At 37.8% G+C, this 16162-nt stretch overlaps 1 protein-coding gene across 5 annotated transcripts in view; it reads left to right on the forward strand.

Annotated features, from left to right (window-relative positions):
• Positions 1–16162, forward strand: part of USP9X (ubiquitin specific peptidase 9 X-linked) — a 166695-nt gene that overhangs the window by 129245 nt on the left and 21288 nt on the right. For all 5 annotated transcript variants that reach the window (XM_045876425.3, XM_064573935.1, XM_045876419.3 and 2 more), the window contains 7 exons: positions 759–867; positions 1095–1241; positions 2017–2163; positions 3333–3555; positions 6463–6683; positions 9560–9750; positions 14976–15149. In XM_045876425.3, coding sequence (XP_045732381.1) covers positions 759–867; positions 1095–1241; positions 2017–2163; positions 3333–3555; positions 6463–6683; positions 9560–9750; positions 14976–15149 — 1212 coding nt within the window. The remainder of the gene's footprint in view (positions 1–758; positions 868–1094; positions 1242–2016; positions 2164–3332; positions 3556–6462; positions 6684–9559; positions 9751–14975; positions 15150–16162) is intronic.

Here is a 16162-nt window from a genome sequence, read left to right on the forward strand (position 1 = left end):
TGGACATTTGCTCTAGTGAGATCTGTATAGTATATAATTTTTTTTTTTTTTTACGGATACATAATTATCAGGTAAAGTTCTCACTAGTGGGACCAGAGACAAGTTCTTCCCGAGGGTCATCATAGAATATTGTATAATACGGTGGTTTTCGATCTTTAGCGCACATTAAAGTCACCTGAAGGATTTATTAAAACACAGGTTACTGGGTAGCAGCCCCAGTATTTCTGATTCAGCAGGTCCAGGATGGGGCCTGATAATTTACATTTTTAACAAGTTCCCAAATGATGCTAATGCTGCTGATCTGGGGACCATGCTTTGGGAACCACTGGTATAATAAAAGGGACATTGCAGCATTATCCTTACTGTAATTGCAACAGAATTTCAACAGAGTTGTTTGCTCCAGAGCGCAATGAGTAAAAATTCTGTGGACAGCCCAAAAGATGTGTAAGGCTCACTGTAGGCCATCTTGTATCCAGTAGAGCAGTTCCAGCTTGTTCCAAGAAAGGGGTGTTACAGGGTATCCCTCAAACTCTTCTATGATAATGTGGGTTAGAGTTCTTGCCGTACAGCCTACGGTTCATCTGTCCCAGGTTGCCACTTCAGGGGGTATTACCTCGTATCCTTGTATTTTTACTTGTAATTCACCCTTAATCCACCGCACCTCTCCCCCCGAAAGAGAGACCAGTGTTGGAATCTTTTTTCTTTTTTTTTTTTTTACTTTGTGCAAATATGTTAATTGTGAAACATGTTTATTTCAGAACTGTTCGCCAGGTGGCACAGGAGCAGTTCTTTTTAATGTGCACCAGATGTTGCATGGGACACAGGCCTCTACTTTTCTTCATTACTCTGCTCTTTACCGTGTTGGGGGTGAGACATTTTTTAATATGCTTCTCATTGTGATTAATTCTTTAAACAGGCATTCAGGAATTTATGGTTTTAGCTTATATTCAAGTTATAACAGCCTGTATTTAGTAAATAAATATTCATAACTTCCCATATTATTTTAGTCCTTTGCTCTAGTTAACTCTAGGTTTTTAAAAAGTGGCTTCTGAGCATGGACATGTGAATTCACATTATTCTACGATTGTTTTCAGAGCACAGCCAGAGAGAGAGCTAAGCATTCAGGTGACTACTTCACCCTCTTAAGACACCTTCTTAATTACGCTTACAATAGTAATATTAACATACCCAATGCTGAAGTTCTTCTCAATAATGAAATTGATTGGCTTAAAAGAATTAGGGTAAGTTACTTTTAATACTGTGTTTATTGTATCGATAGTGTTTTATTAATTGATAGTTTGTAGTTTTAAGCATTTTGGTTAAGCGAAAAACACCACAAAGAGTAATAAAAAGGACCAAACAATATACTCTGTGATGGTGGGTCTTGGTAACTCAAGATTCACAGAATGAATGCATAGCTAGTTTTGTAAAATGCTTTGTTTTACTTGAAACTTGAAATACTGATTTCATCCTCTTCGATTTTTATATTATAATCTTGGTTCTTTTTGCAAATTTTCATCTTCTAAAATGTTTGAATTGTTCTCATCAAAAATCAGTGTATATAGACTAGCACTTAACTCTTGATGTTAACACCGGATACTCTTAACTCAGAATTGTATGAGAATTTATTTCTGAAGAGATTCGTAGCTTTTATAGCCCTCAGAAAGTTCTGAAGAGAACTTCATCCTGTTTAGAAGGGAAAGCTTTGGCAAGAAACAGACTCTTAACTATAGAGAACAAACAGATGGTTACAGGGGTGGGGGGAGATGGGGGGGATAGGTGGTGGGGATTAAGGAGGGCACTTCTCATGATGAGCACTGCGTGATGTGTGGAAGTGTTGAATCACTATATTGTACACATGAAACTTGTGTGTTAACTACACTGAATGATTTTAAAAAATAAGTTTTAAAAAGAATGGAAAGGTTTGGGGGAATTACCTCATGTGTGTCTAGTTCTCAAATTGTGGCTCCTCCCTCCCTTCCATAAGTTAGGCATTTGTTATTTTTTCTTTGGCAGGATGATGTTAAAAGAACAGGTGAAACAGGTGTGGAAGAGACGATCTTAGAAGGCCACCTTGGGGTAACAAAAGAATTACTGGCCTTTCAAACCCCTGAGAAAAAGTATCATATTGGTTGTGAAAAAGGAGGTGCTAATCTCATTAAAGTAAGTTTTGTCCGAAACTAGATACCGTGACCTCCTAAATGTTTGTTACCAAATCTGTCTGGTTGGTTTATATCATGTCTTTGGTGTATTATCTTGACCTTTTCTGCCTTCTGCTTTTTAAGAATCTTTACAGAGGTTACAGTAATTGTTTAAATATAGTTTCTAAATTTTGTATGTAAATAAAAGTACTATGTATTTAATAAATACACACTATTGATTTTTCTATTTAGAAAATCTGAATTTTTCACTTCATTGGTCCACCTAAAACACGACAGACCTGTTTGTGCGACTGCATCTTGTTTATCCTATTTCTTTAATGACTTTTCTTCACATGTGTGATAAGGAAGCAAAAAGTATCATTTTAGTACATGTTATTTTTATTCATAATTAGTTTTGGTATACATATGATTAAAGGAGTAAACATGGGGCACCTGGGTGGCTCAGTCAGCTAAGTGTCTGCCTTAGGCTCAGGTCATGATCTCAGGGTCCTGCTCAGCGGGGAACCTGCTTCTCCTTCTTCTGCCCCTTCTCCCCTCCTCCCCGCTTGCGCCTGCACATGCTCTCTCTCTCTCTCTGCTCTCTCTCAAATAAAATCGTCTAAAAAAATAAAGGAATAAACTTACTTAAAATGTTAAGTGCTGGGCGCCTGGGTGGCTCAGTTGGTTAAATGACTGCCTTTAGCTCAGGTCATGATCCTGGAGTCCCGGGATCGAGTCCCACATCGGGCTCCCTGCTCAGCGGGGGGTCTGCTTCCCCCTCTGCCCTCTTCCCTCTTCCCTCTCGTGCTCTCTGTCTCTCATTCTCTCTCTCTCAAATAAATAAATAAAATCTTAAAAAAAAAAAAAATGTTAAGTGCTATAGTCAAACTTGCTCTTGATAATCAGAGAAATTTGGTATATTTGTTACAATAAATAGTGTTTTGAAGTGGAATCTTTTTATTAGAAAATCAAGTTTTCTCAGATGTAATGATATCTTTAATTGTGACAAGTAATTTAACATTATTTCCTTCTAAGAGACATTTCTTTCCTTAAAAAAAGATAAATGTATACAACACACACATAGACACAACTTTGTGTGTCATACGTATAAACATTACAGAAATAAAACTATATAACATATAACATACATATGTAATTGCTAATATGTAATCCTTTTTTCATCTCTTGTAGGAATTAATTGATGATTTCATCTTCCCTGCATCCAATGTTTACCTGCAATATATGAGAAACGGAGAGCTGCCTGCTGAACAGGCAATTCCAGTCTGTAGCTCCCCAGCTACCATTAACGCTGGTTTTGAGTTACTTGTAGCATTAGCTGTTGGCTGTGTGAGGAATCTCAAACAGATAGTAGATTCTTTGACTGAAATGTATTATATTGGCACAGCAATAACTAGTAAGTATACTAAAATACAGTGTTGTGATGACAGTTAATTCTCTAATTTCAAATTCTATTTTCTAAAAATTTTTTTTTAGTAAACATCTTCAACTCATGTTTTTCTTTCAGCACCTACCTTAACATTTGTAGGAAATGGATGTGTAATTTAACACCATTACAAGCAAAGAGCCTTGATGTAGAAAATTTTTCAAGTGTTTGTTAAATGTCTTCCTGTAAGGGGTTTGAGTATTTAGCAAATTAATTTCATCTCAGTCAAACCTGGAATAAAACCCAAACTATGGAATAATAAGTAGTCAAAAGAAATGCCAGAGTTCTAATTTAAAACTCGAGTTGCATGCCTTGGAAAACCTTTCAGGCTCTTATTCAGAAGCTCTTTAATACTATTTTCATATGAGCTCAAAGAAAATCTGGTTTTTAAAGATTAGAATGTGAGAAGATAACATTCTAATGCATTTTATGTCCTCAGTTAATGCTCACATGAAGCCCTTGAGGTAGACTGTAGACCAGATCATACAGATCTGGAACTGAAGCTCCAAAAGGATGGGGGCAATATTAAATGACTGGAAAAGCAGAAATAAGAAATCAAATAATTTAAGAGAAAACCAGTGTTTATCTACAAAGCTTAAGGATGTAATTGTTAAAGTAAATATTTAAAAACGTGAAATTATTTTTTAGTATGTTGTATTTCAAAATATAAGGACTTTTTTTTTTTTAAAGATTTTATTTATTTATTTGAGAGAGAGAATGAGAGAGAGCGAGTACATGAGAGGGGGGAGGGTCAGAGGGAGAAGCAGACTCCCCGCCGAGCAGGGAGCCCGATGCGGGACTCGATCCTGGGACTCCAGGATCATGACCTGAGCCGAAGGCAGTCGCTTAACCAACTGAGCCACCCAGCCGCCCTATAAGGACATTTTTAATAACATTTTAGGAGATTCTGATTAAACTGCTTTTAAAAGGTTAGACCGTTAGCTATTTATTTACCAAATCTAAATGTAGTAAGGTGGGGGTTTTGTTTCATTTTAACTTAAAGAAGAGTGTTTTGTTTGTTCAGGGTTCTTTGTTTTTTTAACAAATCCACACGTTTATTCATTTACTTTTTTTTTTTTAAGATTTTATTTATTTATTTGACACAGAGAGAGGGAACATAAGCAAGGGGAGAGGGAGAAGCAGGCTTCCCACTGAGCAGGGAGCCCAGTGCGAGTCTCGATCCCAGGACTCGGATCATGACCTGAGCTGAGGCAGATGCTTAACCAACTGAGCCTCCCAGGCACCCCTATTCATTTACTTTTCAATAAGCTTACACCCTCAAGGGGTACGATATCACACAGATACTGTGTCCAGTGGCCTTAGCAGGAAGCTTGCTTTGGAATTTGGCATGAACCATGCCACTGCTTCCATGGGCATGGGTAACCTTTCCCCAGATTCATCCAGTTTTGTTCAGTTTGCCACCAGGAGTCACTGTGTTGTCCTTTGCTTTGTACGTGGGAGCACATCTCTTGCCCAGATAGAATTGTTTCGTCTCAGGCGATCATCACCTTCAATTTTAAGATGAGTTGTGTTCTCACTCTGGTTTTGGAGGACCCCACTACTAGCCAGCAAAAAGTGGCGTTGGACCACAGCCCTCCAGATATATTTGCTGTTTCAGAAAGGCTGCTTGTTTCTTAAGTAGTACACTTGCGTGGTAAAAATTTGAACTACCAAAGAAGCTACATACTAAAAAGTACGTTTCCTGCCCATTTTAGTCCCAGCTCCCATTGGATAGCTGTAACCATTATCGTCAGTTTGTGTCTGTCCTTTGAGCATTACTGTATGGAAAATCCACATACAAAATCTTTTTTGTTGTTTTTGTTTTTAACCATGGATTGGCATATTGTATACACAGTGTCTTCACTTTGTTTTCCCCTTAATATATCTGCAGTTGTTCTCTATTGATAAACACATACATATTTGCCTAATTCCATTTATTGGCTTATATACTTTTCAATTTAGTATACTATATTTAGCCAGTCCTTTATACACTGTTTCCAGGTTTATACTAAGTAGAGGGAGACATACGGTGATTTACAATTCTCACAACTTTCAAATCCACTATTTCATTAGCCCCTCAAAATAACATTGCAGTTATAGGCAAAACAACTGTTACTCTTATTACATTTATTACAAAGGAAACAGAAGCTTACCTGAAGGTGAAAGAGTTGGTAAACAACAGAACCTGGATATGAACCCAGGTGGTCCTAGGATGCTTTAAAACCAAACAAGCTATATAATACTTGGTGTATTTATATTAACATTATATGTCAGAATGACATATAATGACATATAACATTATATGTCAGAATGAATCTGAAAACACTTCAAAAAAAACATACAAAAGTAGAAAAAAATTATGACTAAACAGTAAAACTAAAAGTAAAATGAGCACATAGAGCCTGACTGGCTCAGTGGGTTAAGCGTCTGCCTTCAGCTCAGGTCATGATCCCAGAATTCTGGGATCGAGCGCCCCGCGTCGGGCTCCCTGCTCAGTGGGGAGCCTGCTTCTCCCTCTCCCTCTGTCATTCTCCCCCCCACCCCGCTTGTGCTCGCTCTCTAATAAAATCTTTAAAAATTAAAAAAGTGAGCACATAGAAATTAGCATTATACCATCTCAGGAGATTGCTTCTGACATTTCTGTAGAAGTAACACCAGGTAAGACATGGGTTTTCAAATGGTGGGGTAAGAATCCCTATAGTGGTGCAAGTTGCTGCATCCCTTCAGTTCATTGAGGGGGAAACACACTCCGTGTACTGCTTCAGCTGGCTGGAAAATTAGTGGAATTGTTGGTAATGTTAATTTATCAGCTTAATAGAGCTAAGAGTGGACAAAATGGTTGTGTTTGTGCTACAAGAATCTTTTCCCTTCTCTCAGCTTGTGAAGCACTTACAGAGTGGGAATATCTGCCACCTGTTGGACCCCGCCCACCTAAAGGATTTGTGGGGCTGAAAAATGCTGGTGCTACTTGTTACATGAATTCTGTGATTCAGCAACTCTACATGATTCCCTCCATCAGGAATGGTATTCTTGCAATTGAAGGCACAGGTAGTGATGTAGATGATGATATGTCTGGGGATGAGAAGCAGGACAATGAGGTAAATTTTTTTTAGCATTTCCATTTGAAATTCTGCTACCAGATACTATCATTCTTTCTTACAGAATGTTGTACTTTCATTGGACTTGTTGATGTATATTTGAAAATAAAGCTAGAGTCTCCCAGCATGGACTGCTATGTCTTGCCATAACCTAGTACTCACTAGCTACCAGACTTTATACTATAGTTAATTTTCATGGTGGTTTATATGTTTTTAAAGCAGCAGTTCACATACTCAATTTTTTTGTGTGAAGTGTTTAATATAATTTGGAGTTTGCATAATAATAAGGATCTTCCATTTTTATAACAGTTTATATTTTCACTTTTCTAATATTTTTAAATATATCTCCATTAATTTATGCTAAGTTGTATACTATGCCAGTTTCATTATCTCTGTTTACTTTTAGGTTACTTTTACATTTACCCCAGATCATAGCTCTTCTTGCTTAAGCAACAAACTTCTCTCTACTTCAGATATCACGTAGTCTTGTGACAAAATTTAGGCTCCCTGCCAAGTATCTACTGCACAATAAAGCTATGGGAGAGTTTGGTTGTAGTGGTGGATCAGATTTGACAACTATGGCACAGCTCTTTAAAGAAGAGAATATTACAGGACTTAGTTGTGGTCATGTTTATATCCATCCTGTATTTCTTTGTTTTTATCTTTTCCTGTTCATGTTGTTGGTGAGAACTGCAGGGAGAAGCCAGAATGTGTTCTAATTGTAAATATCTTCAGTGGTTCTTTCCTCCTTCCTCCTCTTCAGTCACTACAGCTATTTGCTCTCATGTAGTTTAATACTTACAGGGCTTCTGAAACATATACTTGTCCCAGTTCTTTCCCAGATCTACTGAACCGCATCATCCCAGGGGTTAGGGTCCAAGCATTGTTTAATTTTTTTAAAAGCTTCGTAGTGGGGATACTTTACACCTATACCCAGTTAAGAACCACTGCTCTGAGTGGAAATTGAAACTGAAATTCTAGTTCTGTAGCCCATCGCATCTCTGGGATGTTGAGGGTAAGCACAGGGAGAGATAGCTAATTACACTGGCAAGAAGTAAACAAGGCAGACAAAATATGATACAATTTCAAATAAGATGTCCCATGTTTGCTCTCAATGGTACCTTCTGCTCTGTGTTGTCTCAGCATGCCACTGCACTTGTGGGGTTTTTTTTGGTTCTTTGCCTTCTGTCTGTGTTCTTGTTTCCATCCCTGGACAGAGAGTTTCTCATGGACAGGGACTGGATATTCTGTTTCTATATCAAAGGTCCCTGGTACCACAATTCTCTTTCCATCTCTATGAATTTAACTATTCTAGGTACCTCATGTAAGTGGAATCATACCATTTTTGTCTTTTTGTGACTGGCTTATTTCACTCAACATAATGTTCTCAAGGTTTAGCCATGTTGTAGCATGTGTCCAAATTTTCTTCCTTTTTAAGGCTGAATAATATTCCACTGTGTGGACAGACCACATTTTGTTTATCCATTCGTTGGTGGACACTGGGTTGCTCCCACCTTTTGGCGATTGTAAATAGTACTCTCATGAACATGGGTATACAAATCTCTCTTCAAGACCTTTCTTTCACCACTTCTGGGCATATATCCAGAAATGGAATTGCTGGATCGTGTGGTAATTCTGATTTTAATTTTTTAAGGAACTGGTCCACAGTGGCTGCACCATTTTACATTTCTACCGACAGTGCACAAGGGTTCCAGTTTTCATTTTCATGAGGTCCAGTATGTCTCATTTTTCTTTCGTTAGCTGTTCCTTTGCTGTCCTAGCCAATAAATTACCACCTAATCAAATGTTGTGACATTTTTACCCTATGTTTTCTTTTAAGAATTTCTTAATTTCGGGGTGCCTGGGTGGCTCAGTTGGTTAAGCGACTGCCTTCGGCTCAGGTCATGATCCTGGAGTTCCGGGATCGAGTCCCGCATCGGGCTCCCTGCTCGGCAGGGAGTCTGCTTCTCCCTCTGACCCTCCCCCCTCTCATGTGCTCTCTCTCTCTCATTCTGTCTCAAATAAATAAATAAAATCTTTAACAAAAAAAAAAAAGAATTTCTTAATTTCAGCTCTTGCTTTCAGGTCTGTATTGAGTTAATTTTTGTATATGGTGTTAGAGAGGAATCCAACTTAATTCTTTTGCATAAAGATACCTAGTTTTTCCAGCGTCATTTTTTGAGTACTACTCTTAATATGCATATTTCATTCACAGTTCTGAGCACCTCATAATCCTCCCCACAGCCACACATCCCCATGAGGAAACCGAAGCTTAGAAACGTGAAGTAGGGACACCTGGGTGTCTCAGTCGGCTCTGAGGTAGTTTAATACTTAATCGATTCTGAAACCTTAAAAAGGTTAAGCATCTGCCTTCAGTTCAGGTCGTGGTCCCAAGGTCCTTGGATTGAGTCCCGCATCGGGCTCCTTGCTCAGCGAGGAGCCTGCTTCTTCCCCTGCTTGTGCCTCATTCTCTCTCTCTCTCTCTCTCTCAATCAATCAATCAATCTTTTAAAAAAAGAAAGAAAAGAAGCGTGAAGTAGCTGACCTGCTCAGAGTTAGCCAGCTTCTCAGTGGCAGCGCCTACACTCGGGTCCAGTTCGGTCTATGTTAAACACCACACTCTACTCTGCTACGTTGCCTTTATTATCTACCTTTCCAATATACAGTCAGGGTTATTCCTTTATGACACCTCTTCTGTGAGATGGCGGAGATAAACAGTTATATTGTAAATTAAAATTTATAAATTGGAAGTTAAATGCTTTGGAAATAAGAAATAGAAGTACAAATGATCATTTGTTGACTAACTGGTGCTTGTCTCAACATACTTTACTGTACTTTAAAGTTGGATTAATGTATTAATATTTTTTCTTTTCTAGAGCAATGTTGATCCCAGAGATGATGTATTTGGATATCCTCAACAATTTGAAGATAAACCAGCATTAAGTAAAACAGAAGATAGGAAAGAGTATAATATTGGTGTTCTAAGGCACCTTCAAGTCATCTTTGGTCATTTAGCTGCTTCTCGACTACAATACTATGTGCCCAGAGGATTTTGGAAACAGTTCAGGTAAACTGTAGACAGTAATAGGGATACTGCTTAAACCTTTTTGAACATCTCCGTACACTAACATCAACTTGTAAAATACATGTTTGAAGGTATCTTTATGTTTAATATTTAAGCAGTAGTACAGTTGACCCTGAAGAACATTTGAATTACATGGGTCCACTTATACACGGAATTTTTTTTCCCCTGATGAATACAGTAAAGTACTTTAAATGTATTTTTCTTTTCCCTGTGATTTCTTAATAACATTTCCTTTTCCCCAGCTTACTTTATTGTGAGAATACAGTATATAATACATAAAACATATAAAATATGTGTTAATCGCTTGTTTATGTTATAAGTAAGACTTCCAGTCAACAGTAAGCTCTTAGTAGTTAAGTTTTGGGGAGTCAAAAGTTATAGGCAGGTTTTCTAGCACAGGGGTTAGCTATAATAAACTTTACTTCTTAGTGATTTTCTCTTACTGTCTTCAAAGTCAGGTAGAAAGTGTCATAGTTTGGAGAGGCAGCATACTTCAGTCTCTTAAGATGTTAATAATTTTTTATTTTGAGGGCACCTGGGTGGCTCAGTCAGTTAAGCGTCTGCCTTTAGTTCAGGTCACGATCCCAGGGTCCTGGGATCCAGCCCTGCATCGGGCTCCCTGCTCCACGGGGAGTCTACTTCTCCCTCTCCTGTTCCCCCTGCTTGTGTTCTCTCACTCTCTGTCTGTCAAATAAGTAAATAAAATCTTTTTTAAAAACTAATTTTTATTTTGAAAACCTCTCACATTCAGAAAAGTAGGGAGAACCATGTGAGCCCTTACGTATTCATCCCTCTGCCTCAGCAGTTGTTGACTCATGCCCAATCTTGTTTAAACTACATTCCCATCTACTTTCCAGGTTGTTTGAATCAAATCTCACACGTTTTCATCTATAAATAATTGCAGTATGTATCTCTGATGGCTTTTTTTAAACATAACCATGATACTATTACCGTATCTTTTAAAAATCCTTAATATCCTTGTCAGTGTTCAGATTTTCTTTTTTTTTTTTTAAGATTTTATTTATTTATTTGAGAGAGAGGATGAGAGGAGAGAGAGAGCACATGAGGGGGGGGGAGGGTCAGAGGGAGAAGCAGACTCCCTGCCGAGCAGGGAGCCTGATGCGGGACTCGATCCCGGGACTCCAGGATCATGACCTGAGCCGAAGGCAGTCGCTTAACCACTGAGCCACCCAGGCGCCCAGTGTTCAGATTTTCTCACAATTGTTTTTTACTATGTGTTTTTTTGAAATCGGGATCCAGATGAAGTCCATACACCTCAAATGTTGCTATGACTCTCCTCTATTCTCATCATTTTCACCCTTGCAGTTTGTTGGGGAAAAGTAGGTAGTTTACCCTGTAAAGTTCTCCACCATCTGGATTTTATTGATAGGATCCCTGTGGTATTTTTGTATTTTCTTTTTTCCTCAGTCCACTGTATTTCCTATAAATAAGGAGTGAGATTTAGAGACTTGATGAGATCAAGGTGTTTTTCTCTCTTTTTTTTTTTTTGAAATGGTAGGCAAAGCTACTTTATAGACGGTAATATTTACATCTGTAAGGAGAGGTATGTAATGTCTGTAGCCCATGATCACAGCCATTGATAATCATTGACAAGAGTATTTCATCAGGGTTACAGAATGGTAGTAGTCTCATTTTATCATTCTTGTATTTACTAGCAAGAATAGATCTACCTGCAACGACAACTTTGCTATCCTGATGTACAATTTTCTAGGAAAGATGGGATAAATACCTTTTTTTTAAATTAAAATTCTCAGTTATATCTTGACCTTTTTTTTAATTTTACTTTTTTAAATCATTGCCTATTATGTGTCATGCACTGTACTAAAATACCACAGTACAACCACTTAATTCTTTTTACTGTTGATGAGAAAGGCTCTAATCCTTCATAGCAGTGGGTTTTTAAATAATACTTGGAATCTTTTCAAGGTCTCTCCCAGTCAGCTGAGAGCAGGGGAAGCAGAGGGTCACCTGACACTGCCACCCTGCAGCCTAGCTTCCCGGCTTCTATGGAGCAGCTTCCCTTTTCCCTAGGGATGCTATGCTGTTCAGATTTCTTTTGAAACCACCACTTCATAATGGCTTTCCTGTGAACTCAACCACTTAAAGTCCTTTGATTCCCCACCTAGGTCCCCTGCTTTAATCCATACTACTGGCTTGCATACACCACCCTCCTTCCCAGCTCTGCTTTTACTCTTTCTGTCCCATCACCTGGCACACCCCTCACCCTCCTCTCTGGTCCAGTTCTTTCTTTGCCCAGTTTGTCCCATCTCTGTCATAAGGCTTTTAGCATTTCTGTTCTTCCTCTTCCAAATTACTCGCACACTTTTTGTGTTTCTAGCTTAAAATTTGTCATTCAGTTATAGTTTTCTCTCTTACAATACATTTGCATTTTTTATTTCTAAATGACTTCTTATGCTAGTGGAGCTTCCAGTTTATCTAGACTAGCACTTCTGGGTGATTTTCACTTTAGACACATAATATACTCCTAATACATGTGGGTTAGTTAACCACATTCCCTACCCCATGCCCAATTTTTTATTTTGAAAAATTTGAAACCAACAGAAAAGGTGACGAATTAGTATAGTGGTCACCTTTTTATATTACATTCTAAACAGATGTAACAGTTGTTAACATTTTGCCAGGCTTGCTTATATGTATACCATTGGCCCTTGAACAATGTGGGGTTAGGGGCATTGATTCCCCTTACACTTGAAAATCCCCACATACAACTTTTGATGCCCTTGAAACTGAACAGCCTACTATTCTTGACTGGAAGCCTTACCAATAACATAAACAGTCAATTAACATTTTGTATGTTATGTGTATTATATGTATAGATTACATGTAAGAATACATTTTACAATCAGGTAAACTGGAGAAAAGAAAATGTTATAAAAATCATAAGGAAGAGAAAATACACTTACGGTACTGTACTGTATGGTGGAAAAATCCATGTGTAAGTCGATTCATAGTTCAAACCTGTGTTGTTCAAGTGTCGGCTGTGCTTGGGTTTTGATTCTTCTAAACCAGTTGATAGTTGTAAACATGATACTTTACCCCCACACACCTACATGTGCTTCAGTATGTATCCACTAAGAATAAAGACACTTTCCTACTTACATATAATACCATTATCACACGCGATGAAATTTAATGTTGATTTAAAATGCCTAAAAGGGGTGCCTGGGTGGCTTAGTCGTTGAGCGTCTGCCTTCGGCTCAGGTCGTGATCCCAGGGTCCTGGGATCGAGCCCCACGTCGGGCTCCCTGCTCGGCGGGGAGCCTGCTTCTCCCTCTCCCGCTCCCCCTGCTTGTGTTCCCTCTCTCACTGGTCTCTCTGTCAAATAAATAAATAAAATCTTTTAAAAAAATAAATTAATAAATAAAATGCCTACTAATGGGGGTGCCTGGCTCAGTCAGTAGAGCATGCGACTCTTGATTTCAGGGTCGTGAATTTAAGCCCCCACATTGGGTGTAGAGATTACTTAAAAAAGAAAAGGAATGGAAAATAAATTGTCTACCTTTAAATATTTTTTAAAAATAATAATGCCTAATACTCATCAGTGTATATTCTGATTTCCCCCAAAATATTCTTTGTAACTTTTTTTTTTTTTAGTCTCAGACTGGTATCCTGAAAGGAATCAAAGAGTTTGGTTGTTACCTCTTTAGTTTTCTTTAAAATAATCTCCCTAACTTGTCATGACTTGTATGGCACTGAAATTTTTTAAGAGCCTACATTGGTTATCTCACAGAACATCTCTCATTTTGATTTGTGTGGTTATTTCCTCATGATTAGATTCAGGTTAAATGTTTTTGGCAAGAAAACCACAGTAGGTGGTGTTAACGTGCTTCTCATTGCATTGCATTGGGAGATACATGGTACCAGTTTGTTTGATTATTGGTAATATTAACTTGTGTCTTAACAGATCTGTTCATCTTTTCCCTTTTGTAATTAATGGTTGACTACATGTTTGAAAGTACGGGGAATCGACCATAATCTGAAAATTAATAGAATGGATTGGTGTCAGTTCCAATAATGAAACAAGTTGGTTTTAACAAATAAGGACATGTTTTATTTTAAACTCACTGTATCAAATTTAAGTCTAAAATATAATTGGGGGGCACCTGGATGGCTCAGTCGGTTAAGCATCTGACTCTTAGGATCTCAGCTCGGGTCTTGATCTCGGTTGTGAGTTCAAGCCCCACGTTGGTGTCCATGGAGCCTACTTTAAAAAAAAAAAAAACAGGGCACCTGGGTGGCTCAGTTGGTAAAGCGACTGCCTTCGGCTCGGGTCATGATCTGGAGTCCCAGGATTGAGTCCCGCATCGGGCTCCCTGCTCAGCAGGGAGTCTGCTTCTCCCTCTGACCCTCCCCCCTCTCATGTGCTTTCTCTCTCTCAAATAAAAAAATAAAATCTTTAAAAAAAAAACAAATTAAAAAATATAATACGTAATTAGAATGAGATTATTTGCTGCATAGAAAAAGTGTTACAAAAAATTGATCAGAAGACATTTCCTCTAGCATATTTAAAATACGTGTGTCCTATCTCTCACTTAGAATGCATTCATACTTCTTTATGTCACTCTGTAAATACAAAATTAGATTTCATTGATAGTTTCCAGCAGTGCCTAGGATTTTAGCAGTTCTCATTTTTTTGGTACACACAATTGATAGTTTATTTTCTCAAAATTGATTTGTCTAACTTAAGTCCTCAGATTACTCCAAAGAGATGAACTCTAACGTTAAAGCTTTCTCTTTTCACTTGGAAAAAGCAATTTAATTAAGAGTAAGTAAATCTTGGCACAGTATCTATAACCTGAAATTTAAGCAACATGAACCAAAGAGTGACTGTAACATCTACATAAGAGTGAGATCCAGCTCCACCAAGTCGTGTCTTCATCTAGATTGAAAATGCATGTGTAGCAGGTTACCTAAAGCAAGCGCCGGTGCTGGAGCCGTGGTCTCCATCAGCCACAGCAGCAGTTTCGCGGTGACTCTTCCCCATGGGAGCTCCACTTGTACCATGAGCCTCACTTTCTCACTGCACTCTATACATAAAGAACGTTTACTCTTTTCTACTTCCTCATGTAGTTGAGGGGGGGAAAAGTCTGTTTCTATATTGTCATTTGTGGTTGTATTGCTTTTTTCCTGAGAAAGTACTGTATTTTATTCCATTCATTTCTTAGGCTTTGGGGTGAGCCCGTTAATCTACGTGAACAGCATGATGCTTTAGAGTTTTTTAATTCATTGGTGGATAGTTTAGATGAAGCTTTGAAAGCCTTGGGACATCCAGCTATGCTAAGTAAAGTCTTAGGAGGTTCCTTTGCTGATCAGAAGATTTGCCAGGGCTGCCCACATAGGTAAGTGCTGATTATATGTTTAAAGTTCTGCTGTTTATTTACTAAGAAAAATAAAATATTTATTAGTAGTTATGTACAGAAGTGGAGTATGCCACCAATTTAACTATATATCTGAGACTGGGTGAATTATATACTGTGCATACCTTACTGTTGTGGGTTTGGGTTTTATGTGTGGTGGTGGGGGTTTTCATGGAGGTTTTTGTTTTTCTGTTTTGGGGGGCTTTGGTTTCATCAAATAACTTTTGGCTCCTTCTCTTTCTTTTATGTATGATCATTACTGGGGAAATCAAATGGCATTTTGCATATATAGCTTACAGGTGTTGCTCATAAATTTGCCCTTTATCTCAGAGTTAAAGCAATTAAAATATTACAAATACATTAAGCTTAGAAGATGACAGACATGGAGTACAATTTCCTTATATAAATGAAATACTAATTTTTAAAATAGCATTGATTGTGATCATTATCCTTAAAGTATCTTTTCAACAAAAAACAGCAAGAGTTGACTGAACAAATTGTTTTTTACTTAAAAGGGAAATTGATTAAGGACTCTTACTGAAAATAGTTAAACGACTATTAAAATTCACTACTAGTAGATACAGGTTTATGCCTATTACGTGGAAGTTTTACTTTGGAATTTCTCTTACATGTTACTGATTACTGTTGGTTTGAAATCAAATTTTCACCAAAATATCACAGTACGATAGTATTTTCTATAAGCTCAAACGGTATTATATAGTCATGAGGTGTGTGTGTATATGGCGGGTGGGAGTGTTTCATTTTTGATCAAAGGGAAATGATTGGCAGAGAGGTAATGCTATATAAATGAGAAATTACCATGAGGTTAAACCATTCATTCAGAACAAGACTATGTAATTATTCACATAGCCCACACAAGTTTTGGTCATTTTGAAAGACCTTTTGTATTAGGTGGACAATTAAACTGTCATTTTTAACCTCTTGATTTTCAATTACTGATAAAATAAGCCAACTTTTTGGTCATTTATTCTAAT

The sequence above is a fragment of the Mirounga angustirostris genome, unplaced genomic scaffold (genome assembly GCF_029215605.1).
Source record: "Mirounga angustirostris isolate CCGP_5_RB_7025 unplaced genomic scaffold, mMirAng1.0.hap1 SCAF_11, whole genome shotgun sequence".
Classification (NCBI taxonomy): Eukaryota; Metazoa; Chordata; class Mammalia; order Carnivora; family Phocidae; genus Mirounga; species Mirounga angustirostris.